Source organism: Electrona antarctica (assembly GCF_951216825.1).
Source record: "Electrona antarctica genome assembly, chromosome: 15".
Lineage (NCBI taxonomy): Eukaryota > Metazoa > Chordata > Actinopteri > Myctophiformes > Myctophidae > Electrona > Electrona antarctica.
The window spans coordinates 27873050-27885009 of record NC_136796.1 but is presented as its reverse complement, the minus strand read 5'-3'; the positions used below and the strand labels follow the sequence as shown (position 1 = coordinate 27885009).

The window sequence follows — 11960 nt, the reverse complement described above, 5'->3', positions numbered from 1 at the left end:
CAGAATTAAATCAGGGACGCTCATGGGTGAACTCAATTTAACTCCATTTCACAGCTGTGGATATTTTTCAGTTTCTCTTGCATTTGTTTTTGCCTGTTTGTTTGAAGGGGTACTGGAAATTAAAAAGGGAGTGGGATGTAAAATCACACAGCATTTCCCATGTAGCCTACCTGAGGCAATTTCCTTCTGGGATCCTTGTTGGTTAGTTACAATATAATATAACTATACAACTAATATGATGATCCAACTGCATCATCAAAGAAAGAACGTGTCATGGATGGTTGGTTGACCAAGGACCAACAGAGCCTACCATGGCCTCTTGGTTTCAAAACAATTAGGTTTATTCTGGGTCATACACATTTTAGGCCTATAGATTATGCAACAGGTAGCCTGCCCTTGAGCCATCATACTTTATCCACAAAAACCTTTCCCAAACAGAAATGGACATGACAAGCAAAAGAGATATGATTCAAACAGCAGAGCAGGATTTTAATTGCTCATTGTTGTGTATAACGTCCAGCTAGCCGCCTCCTCCTTCTAATCGCAGGCAGGCAAGGCAGCCCACTCAGGCTGTGGCGTGTGGCCAACCAACGCAGCGCTGTGGCACGTGCCTTCTTTAGAGTGAGGAAAAAATGATGGATGGGGGAAGACTGCGAGGGAGGATCTCTCCTCTCGTTTTGAGAACGGTTTTCTTTCCAATGCTATTTTATTTACTTTTCCAGATGACACACCATCACTGCGAGTTTCCTCTTGCAAGGTCAAGCATATGGCAGATGGCCATCATCGTTACTGGCAGAGACAGCCATATTAACGCAGTCAGTGGCATTTGATTGCCATCAGCGGCGAGTGTCGTGATGAATGTGCCAATCTGGACACCTGAAGATAATATCGACCAACACAGCCCCACATGCAGCTCGCAAATCTGCAGAATGTGTGGATAATATTTCTTCTCGCAAGGCTGTGCAAGAAAATATCGTCGCTATACATCCCATTCAATTTTTTTATGCGCTGACCATGCCCTGGTCGAATAAATTAACAATATTTGTAAGAAGCTCTAGGCCTAGTCAGATATAAAATTCACGTGTTCAATGATGATGGTGATGTGGTGGTGCATGATGACTGATGATTATTATGACGGTGATGATGAAACGAGCCGTTACACCAGTAGCCAATCTTGAATCATCTTTATATAAAAAATAAAAAAAATAATACAAAAAAAATGTTCAAGTGTCTTCAAGCGTGACACCTGTACTCCCTACATCGGCTACTGCGAGGATCCCGTCACGATCTGGCTGTAGCTATTAATTCGATTATCGGCCCACTCTACAAATCAGCCATATATCTTAATTGCCATTTATGAAGCCAGTTGTTGAAGAACACGCCCATCGGCTATGATTAGCCTAGGTTACATGTATTTGAGCTGACGAAATACATTGAGAGCCACTCGTGAATTAATTTCAGTCCTGGGGAAAAAATAGGGTCTCACCTTGATCGTGCAAAGGTTAAATGATCCCTCTTTAGGTTTGTAAAGCGAGGTGTGGTGGTGTGTGCTGATGTGCTGCAGAGCTGTTGCTGCTGTGGAGCGAGTGATGATGCTGTTCAATCTCCTGTTTGTAGATACTGGAGTCCACCACGCCAGCCGATTGGAGCACGGTGTCGCGCGCCGAAGAATAGCCGATCTACAAGCTCACAGCGCGTGGCGGATGCGACGCGTTGTGGGCTTGAAGGTCTACTATTCTGGGCCGTTCTCGGCGCGCGACACCATCGCGCGACGGCGCATAAATTTAGACTTCACTTGCAATGATGCGAGCATCAGAGAAGCCCCCTCCCCCCTATTCAACCCTCACAGAAACACATTAACGCATTGCTATGGGGGGATTGGCGCATATCCTATCTTCGTGCGGTTGTCAAAATGTATCCTTGTATCAGGTTTATTAGGCTACTTATACCCATATGAGATTGTATTCTATGCCTCTAATTATTTAGCCAGTTATAAACGGCACGGCTTCTTTGGATTATTTTCATGCTCTCTTCTTATATTCCCATTGGCGTTCAAACATGTTTTTTATAGCAAAGAAAAGTAGCAGCCATAGCATATGATATTTGCAACATTTTCAACCGTGTACGGTCATATTCTTGTGTAGGAACAAAACATATAGTCTAGTTTGTTGAGAAATAAATGTCAGATTGTCTATGTATCAATCGCATGTCGAGAAAACACGCATGTCTCTTGTTGCTATGCCAACCACTTGCCTGTCAATGATTACATAGCCTATTCTGCATAGTGTAAATGGATTCAGACCTGCTAAAGAAACGTGACTTAAAAAAAAAAAGGAACACAACCTGAGCTTCATTGAGATTGACCCAAATGTGCATTCAATTAGTTCTCCAATCATTCATAATTTTAAACCCAAGCAGTCATGGAACATAAACAGTTATTGGTGATTGATGATCAGTTAATGATCTGGCAAACAATGTCCAGATGGAGCAAGTCCCATGTGCCGAGACAGTGCCTCCCAAATGTTTACATTTAAGCTCGTTTGCTTGCTCCCCTTATTTATTCATGGGTTCACAATGTTTACTTGTGTGTTAAACAGACTTCATGCTAACTCACCATCTCCCCTGACTGCAAATGTGGAGAGATTTCTGTATATTAATTGCAGGTTTATAACATGTGGTAGTTTAGATTCTGGAATTCAGTCAGTTGCAAATATGTTGGTTTAAAGACATACTCAATCATTGAAATTAGGACTATAGCGTAATCAGAGGTTATTGTTAGAAGATACAATAGATCCTTTTCAAAGTAGAGTAGGAAAATTGAGCTTTTGTGTTGGATATAAATACAAACATTTGTTTTTTGTTGGCTTGCGTTCACCACAGTAGATCAAAGCTCTTTTCACAATTTCTCATCAATTTGGCACCAAGCCCAGGACACTCATCTCTGAGACATTACTCCCTGGGGTGAGCACTTACCGTCACCGCAGTCTCACTATAGCAACCATAAACTAGAGAGGTGGACGCACAAAGATGCACAAGTAATTACTAAGGGGGAAATAAAAGGAGAACACTGATGCATGTAAAATGGCTACTACTTTTTGCGCTTTTTATTTAGGTACTGTATGTGGACCTGCTGAATATCAGATATCACAGATTTGACTAGATTATTTTCTGACAGAACCGCCTGTTTAACACAGTGTAACCCAAGTCGGTAGTATTACCACCCATGACCAAAATTTTAATTTAAAAACAAAATGCCAGACACCAGAATGTTTAAATGCCTGATATGTAAATTCATTTAGATTAGAATAACTCAAAAACTTGTATTAAAACCTTTATTCCTCAAAAGGGCCAGCATCTGTACATTGACAAGAGATGACAGAACTTGGTGGTTAAATTACTTTCACAATGTTAGTCTAGAGTAGATCAGGAAACATAAAAAAAAAAGTATGAGAAAGAATGAGAGCCCCTCTCAGCAGTCCTCAATCTATGGTGGCATTGGTCCTCTCATAGGAACACGAGGTGGAGCTCCAGGGGGTCTTGGTGGCATTGGGGGCCCTCTCTGGAAGCCGAACGGAGGAGGACGAGGAGGGCCGCTGGCATAGCCAGGTGGAGGCATGGGCGGAGGTGGGCCTCTCATACCCGGATGCATGGGATGACCTAGTGAGTATAGGAGGAGGGGGGGAATTAAATAATCTACTGCAACTACCACATCCAGGATTTACAGTATATAGATCACTGGTTCCCAAACAGTTTATATAAAAACATTCTCAAAAAAGCTAAAGTTTTCATGAATTAATACCAAATTTAATGATTTTTCAAAGTAATGTCTTCGACAATCGAAAGAAATCGAAGAAAAGTAGTGAAAATAGCCGTTCTACAAGCTCACAACGAGCACGAAACGATGCGTTGTGAGCTTGTAGATGTGCTATTTTCGCTAAATTGGGTCCTGGCTTGGGGAATGTATAATTTCTCTTTTGGGTCATGGGCTAAAAAGTTTGGGAACCACTGGTATAGATAATACTTGAAAAAAAAAGAATGTCATCTGTAATCATCAATCTGTTATTTCATCAATGTTGCATATAAACCAGGGGTGGGCAACCTTTTGATCACATTGATCACATAGCAGTTTTCCAAGGCTGGGGTGATCACCCAGTGGCAGACAGTGAATACACCCATTGCTTTTATGTCTTATCATAGGTTGCTAATTATAATAACAAAATAGCTCAGCACGAAGTCTAGCCACGGATAGAATACATGGATGCGTTTCGGTGTCAAGCCTACCTCGGCATGCCGCATGCATTTGGGGTAATGCATGTTGCTGAGGAAGGCTTGGTGACTGCAGGCACCTTTACGACTTTTAAGTAATTACTTTGTTGCTTAGGTATGTTTACCAACATTTTAGCAGAGCTCATTCTGATTCTAGACTGCAATTAATTATGGCTTAATAATATGTGCAGGGAAAAAAAGTGCCAGTTTGAGCACCTTTTTTAATATTTAAATTATCTGGAGGGAATGATATAATGACAATTATTGTGTGATAGTGATTGCTTTCCCAACAGCCTCAGGTGAAACGATGCCATCCAGAGAGCTTTGCATTATTTGTTTTTGTTATTATACTCATTACACTGGATGAAATACCCAAAGAAGCCTCAGAAGAAGCATGTAAACAGAAGTCAGACAAACAAGCCATATGGATGATGCATTGTTTGGTTTCATAATAGAAGAGTGGTATTTCTCCAGTAGATGCTACACATGACACAAGCACAGCTTTGATATCATGGTGATGGCAATTTTCTAATTACAAAAGGAACAAACTTTTGTTGGAAAGCAAATGTGATTCTCTTTAACTACACTGACATTTTAAGGAAGTGGAGTAGAGTTCGGCCGCTACGCAGCCCTCACACCTACGTCGCACCGCCCATCCGACCAATATGTCTGAGTTGTACCCCATTGTACCCATCCGTGTCCCTTTTGTGCCCATATATGGAGATCTCTGTATCTGTCAGTCCTATCTGGGATGTCATCGGTGATTCGGTATATTATGTAGAAGAGGAAGAAGAGAAAGCTAGTATACACTGTGTGTATACTAGCTCCTAGTAGAACATGTATTACAGTAGGTACAACAACATTTTGAGTTTGAACCTAGCGGGCCAAAGATAAAGTTTATCTATAAATAAAAATCACATCACATATATTTAAGTCTAACTCATGTTGATTAGGTGATGTAATGGTGATGTAAAACAAACGGTGCCAACACAAACATTAAATTCTCTTTGTTAATGGCATTTAATGTTTGTGTTAGGGACAAGATGACGTCATAAATGTTCCCTTAATTTTCAATGGCGTTTTTAAAACAAACATTAAACCTGTATATAGGAGGGGCTAGCACCCATCAAAAATCACACTTGTGTGAAGTGAGCGGCACCTTTTATGATGATGTATGCTGATGAGAACGTCATCATACATCAGCCAATCAAAGTCAGACAGAGTGGCTAGCGCAGCTCAAAAACGTACTACAGTGGGTAACCACATTAGCCTGGGCTAGAAACCCTAGTATTATGCAATACTATACATCTATTCAATATTATTGTAACCCGATACAATGTTTTCTGCATTTATCCTGACAAACAAAAACGACAAAAGATTTGAGATTCACTGAGAGTATAGTACTTACCCATCGGGGGACCATGGCCATATGGTCCTCTGGGTGGCATGCCCATCTGTGGGTGACCGTGTGGGGGCATGCCAGGCGGTGGTGCCCGGTGCTGGTTAGAACCTGGTGGAGCAGGGGGCGGTGGTACCATTCCAGGAGGTCCATGACCATGTCCATGATGTGGCATTCCCATCGGAGGCATTCCTGTGGGATACAAACAATGACTCTTTTTTAAGTGGCACTTTATGTTAAGCAGAATCACACCCGTGTGAAGTAAGTTGTGCAACTCCGTGTGTGTGGGTCCCCGGAAGTTCTAGACCCACAGGACCACAGCCAGGGTGCTGGCCCGGTTCCGGCGAGCCGCCCCATGTCCGAAACGGTAGAGAAATGAGTTACCATGTGGGGGTCTCTGGGGGTCCCCGGAACATCCAGAAACCAGAAAAGCGGCCAGGGGGCCGGGCTGATTCCGGCGAGTCGGACCACGTCCGAAACGGTTGAGAAATGACAGAGTTACCGTGTGGGGGTCCCTCTACTGTACTGTACTGTACTGTACTGTACTGGCACACCCGAAATCATCATATATACAGTTAATATGTGCGTTTGTGTGTGTGTGTGTGTTAGGTTGCGCACAGGTGGTGAAAAACAACCATCCTATTTTCGTGCTCATACCCAGGCACCCAACCACCCACCCAGCCAGCCACCCAGTCACACACATAGCTCCGTAAGGGAGTGGTTGCACCACTCAAAAATGGCAGATAAATGTGTAGAAAATACCGGTACATAAATACTGACAGTGTACAAAAATACAAATACACATTCCCACCACATACAGTAATGTGAAAACTTGCGTTGTGCTTGGAGTTAAACTTAAACCACTTCAAACTAAATTGGGGAAAACAAGGTGGCATATTTTAGATTTAATCCCAAAACCAAAGTGACAAATTGAAATGTCTTTGGGCAGCAGTCGGGACATTAATCTGTGATGGAGAAGAACATTGGGTAAAGGCTGAAATTGGAAGCGTTCTTCTTACCTGGGTGCATGCCGCCCGGTGGAAAGGGAGGAGGTCCAGGTGGAGGCCCTGAGCCAGCCGCGTTTGGTGCTTGTCCCCCTTGGTTTGGGGGCATGGACATAGGCGGCATCCCTGGGGGCATTGATCCTGGGGGAGGTACAGGAGGAAAGGCTCCGGGTGGCGGCATGCCTGTGGGGGAGGATAATCATACCGTTTATTAGAGAGCACAGTAAGCCAATATGATGCACATGCATTTATGAAGGAACATTACATTTCATGCTCTTCCATTTATGTGGTTAGTAACCTAGTCCATATTTGGCGATGTGCGCAGCCAAATTATATGCAGACTTTTGGGTTAGTTTTGGACAGCGATTTAATCCTATTTGGCATGTGGTGCACTGTGACAACCTGGTCATTTACGACCAACACTCGACCGACATGGAATTGTTACCAACCAACAACTATGAGAAGTTGAGGTTTAAGCTGTAAAATAGCTATGTATTGTGTGCTAATAACACACCGTGCATTCCCTAAATTAACTGGCTTATGGCCAGCCTAATTAACAGTGGATTGTGCCTTCTGCCTGCACTATTCAGGTTTAATTCGTAATTTTAATGCCAATAGATAAATCTGTGACATACACACTATATCTCATTTTAACACGGCAATCCTATAGTATTATACCCAGTCCTGATGGTGGCGGTAACTTCACCATTATGCCGATTTTGACCAATCAGAGCGAATCTGGCGATATCACTTCCGGTTCAACAGACATAAACATCTGCTAGCTTTTTGCACTCAGATGCACAGTCAGATGTCCGGGATGCTAAGCTATCATAGTTGATTTTAATAACTAAGTCAAATTAAGCTCTAATCAAGCCCCAAAGATCGCATTTTACGCAGCGATGTACATGAAGACCGCGAGAGCGTGCACGCGAGGATTTCGGCCGGTTTTAGGTACGTTAGCCAAACAAGCTAAACGTTGCTACATATTGTTACATTAAGCTCCCGATTACAGGGAATTAAACGATTACGTCAATAACGTCAGTGGCCATGAGGGATTTATTGATTCATTACGTCAATTACATCAATAGCCATAAGGGGGTTAAGGACGGTCATGGGGTGCAATCATAGAGTAATAAAAGGATATAGAGGACGAACCGGAGCGGCCTTTTTTGGCATCCATTGTTAGGTATGCCCATATGATGACCACGGATATGGTCTAAAAGTGTGAAAAGTCTAGTAATACACTGTCTGGATGTCATCGTGAATGAGATTAAAAACAGTAGTTCTGAATCTGTAATCAAAATCAGCTGTGTTTGGACGAACGCACAGCGATAGGAATAAACCAGGTGAATGAAATCAAGATTAATTTTTATTCATGCGGGACTCGACACGTCATCACGTTGTTCTCAAAGAAAGTGATTAAAATGAGATTTTTATGATATAAAAATACAAAACAATCCCATTGTTTGGGCATAGATTGTTAGGTATGCCCATATGAGGACCACGGAGGTCTAAAAGTGTGAAAAGTCCTTTCTAAATTCTGTATGTTCTACTGTTGTGTCTGTGTCGGTGTGTGTGTGTGTATAAGCCCAGGGCAGCGTAGCCACTGGCTAGAGATCCCTTGCCCCCATTTTGAAACTAGCTCCTCGCCCTACACACTTCCACTCGGTTTGAGCATAGATATATAAATAATAGAGAGGGCACTGGATCAAAAAGGGCCATAACCTTCAGGGCAGTAAGCAATAAGCATGACGAGTCTTGACGACATATCCTATAGCCCTGACTGAATGTTAGTGTTTATACAAAAACACTAATAAACTGCTTTTATTTTGGGAAAATGGAAAAACAGGCTTCCACATCGTTTGCATATGCTGACAGGCAGACGGACAAAGGTTTCCTTAATATATGATAGGATAAACAAGTGAAACAAGCACCCATAATATTTATATTGATCAATATGAATATTACCAGGTGCCCTTCACTTCACCCAAGTGTGATTTTGTCCAGCTTTTGGTGTATGTATGACAATGACAATGAATGGACAATTTTGAGTGTTTGTGTAAACACAAACATTGCATAACACAAACATTGATGACGAAGGTGAGGACATAAATTCTGATTGGCCGGTATGTACGATGATAAGACTCACTTCACATGGGTGTGATTTTTAGAAACCAAATTACATTGGTTTCAAAGTTTACATAGGACACAATAACTGAAGCATCACGTTAGTTCAGGCAGATGCATAAGTCAAGCACCCATCAGTATTTCATTCACTGGTACAGCTGATAAGAATAAGCAACTCCTCATCCAATCATAAACTGACAGCTCACACTCCTCTGCAGATATGCCATGCCATTTGCGGTGCTATCGTCTCAGCAAACTCTTTCCACCACCCCAACCATTTCCTATCTCAGAATATCTCAGAAGTGTGTGGTTCATGCTATTATTTCATATTATGTTAATCATGTGGGGGTTATAGTGCCCCGCCCAGACAGCTCACTCATAACTCGCGCTGATTCATTGGGGAGCTCGAGCTTCACCAAGTGCAGGACAACAAATGGTTTTAATTACTGCAATATTAAGTCTCTCTGACTGAGCTTTTTTCCTCTATAATAACAAAAAACCTACACAATGATTGAAGTATAAAATAAAGGAAATGTACAGAGATATTGCAAAAACCAGCTTAAGCACAGTGGTTTGGCCCTACCTGGCATGGGCATCCCTGATCCCAGTGTGGTAAGGATGGGCGTTGGTGCACTGGGTGGTGGTGGTGCATCTGCAAACAACTGGTGGGGTCTGTCGGCCTGGGAGAGGGGGTTCTGGGCTGCCAGGAGCCGCTCAGCCGCTGAGCCATGCCGTTCACCTTTAGAATCTTTCTTGAATGCGTAAGACACTGTGATGGGCCTGTTGCAGAGGTACTGGCCGTTCATAGCCTCAATGGCCGCATCCGATGCATCAAAACTGGCAAAATTGATGAAGGCGTACCCCTTGGAGTTACCAGTGTCTGGGTCACGCATGATTTTAGGTGTCTGAAGGATTACGCCGAAGGCACTGAAAGTATCGTAGAGCAGCTTCTCGTCAATTTCTGGATCCAGATTACCGATGAAGATGTTAGCTCCCACATCCAGATTTTTGTTGTGCGCAGAAGCCTTATTGACTCGAATGGGCTTGCCATACAGTTTGATCATGTTCATAATTTTGATGGCATAGTCAGCATCCTCTTCACTAAGGAACTCCACAAATCCATAGCCTGGGAGAGGAAAAGGGTTAGTTGGTAAACTTTGCAAAGTAGAACTCAATAGCCTATTTCACCACACGAGATACAGGAGTACTTAGAATGTTAAATAACACAGTAAAACTGCAGCAGGAGTCACGCTTGTAGATCTGCTATTTTTCTGTATGACAAGTTGGACTGATAACAAATTGAAAAAAATACAAAACAACCCCCCCCCCCCCCCCCCCCCCCCCCCCAGGGAGGTTACAGCCACAGATTTTGATGGTCCAATTTAAGCAATAATACTCACCCTGATGTTGGCCAGTAACTCTGTCTTTGGGCATGTGTGTGTTGACCACAGGGCCAGCTTGCAGGAAAAGTTCCCATAGTAGTGGCTCTGACACTTTCTCATCCAAACCACCCACATACACTGTGGCATCTGTAGTGGAGCACAAACAATATGTTTATAATGGATACCATGGTTGATGGGAGGGATAAAGGATAGGTGGGCAGTAGGGTCATCTAGTCACCGCGATGTAAAATTGTCTATTTTGTCCAAAATATTTAAAAATACAATATTTGAAAGAGTCTAAAGTAAACTAGTAACATATACATGATTAGAACATGTTTAAACATTCGACAATTAAGGTCTAACATATCTACAATAATAATTGTTAAATTGTCATTTTGGGGCATAAACAAGAAGTTGAAGGATAAAATTAAGTCTGATAATGATATAACGTACACATCATGTATACTTTACATTACTTGAGACCAGCTTTCAAATATTTTATTTCTTAACATTTTGGACAAAATAGGCAATTGTACACCGAGGTGCCCAGATGTCCCTACAAGCGCCCACCTATCCTAATGCGATAACACAGCAAGTTACGAAAACAACCAAGTTTGACATTTGCATATCTAGGTACGAAAGTAAAAGTCAAACTCGATAAAAATACATCTATGATAGTCTTGAGATCCAAGACTACAGAGGAGGGATATTCAACTAGCCGGCAGTTTCAAGCTGCTTTCAAAGCTGATGTTAGCTTAGCAATAGCATGCTGTTCAAAATGAGTTCATTCATACAGAGGCGGCCTACAGTACGACTCTAATTTTATAGACATAACTTAATGTGTCGCATTTTTCATCAATATTAACGACACCAACAATTATAATAAGTTGTTTATGATAAATCGCTACACCACGTACTAAGTACTAACTAGCTAAATAAACCAGGAACAGCCGACCTCCATGTGAAACGTTACTCCATGGCTTATCACACAGCTATTATTAAGGAAGCTCTTAATAAAACTAGGTACATGATCTATAAAGCTGGTAAAAGGACTTTACGGGCGTGTGGTCTGCACAAAAAACAATGTGAAAAATTCCACACAGACAGTTAGTTATTTGTTATGTTACCTTGATTTCGCTCAGAAATTGGTCCCGCCGCCATGTTGAATGAACGCAGAGCGAGCGTGAGCGTCCGTCCACAATGTGTTTATGCCCCGCCTCTTCCGCTGTTGGGGGCGGAAATTCCATGGGCATTTGTTCCCCTTTATTTTTTACAACAATATTCAAATTACATATAAAATGTGCTCTATTATTTATTGTATTAACTGTGTATTCAATATCTGATACCCTTAGTAAAGGGAAGTAATACATTATGGACTATGCTGAATCACAACACCAGAGGTAGTTCAACAAACCAGTGAAACCATGTGCAACCCCGATTCGGCTCAAACAAGGGATTCAATTAATTTAGCTTCTATGCCACTAAAATGTGGAACGCCCTACCAACAGCCATTAAGTAATGGGAATCCCTAGACTCCTTCAAAACCGTTCTCAAAGAGCACAGGTCTACAGACGGATGCAATTCAAAACTGGCCCCTGAAAACAAAAGTCAATAAAGTCCCCCCCCCCCCCCCCCCCTCTTTAACTTTAACTGATTTCCTTTTTTTCATAGAAGTGTATATTTGTACGTCTTTAAATGTATGTTAAATGTATGTCTTGATGAATTGAAATTGGAGGACCCTGGTCAAGAACAAGACTTAAAGCTTTTTCTGCATGGTTTCAT

General features: G+C 42.1%; 1 protein-coding gene across 1 annotated transcript; it reads right to left on the bottom strand.

The window, feature by feature from the left end:
- Positions 1–3318: 3318 nt before the first annotated feature.
- sf3b4 (splicing factor 3b, subunit 4) lies at positions 3319–11423 on the bottom strand. The gene is made up of 6 exons (XM_079522567.1): positions 11306–11423; positions 10197–10325; positions 9380–9922; positions 6685–6852; positions 5675–5857; positions 3319–3657 (listed from the first exon to the last, which is right to left on the bottom strand). Exons 1-6 carry the CDS (start codon positions 11337–11339, stop codon positions 3485–3487), a joined length of 1230 nt encoding a protein of 409 aa, XP_079378693.1. The 5' UTR covers positions 11340–11423; the 3' UTR covers positions 3319–3484.
- Positions 11424–11960: the final 537 nt, after the last annotated feature.

Bases quoted from the DNA above. Each gene is read 5' to 3' on its own strand.
- sf3b4 (XM_079522567.1), bottom strand. From the start codon at position 11,339: ATGGCGGCGGGACCAATTTCTGAGCGAAATCAAG. The intron at 9,923-10,196 runs GTGAGTATTATT...TTCCTCTCCCAG, and splicing joins AGTTACTGGCCAACATCAGG to GCTATGGATTTGTGGAGTTC. The intron at 3,658-5,674 runs GTAAGTACTATA...TATACTCACTAG, and splicing joins TGGCCATGGTCCCCCGATGG to GTCATCCCATGCATCCGGGT.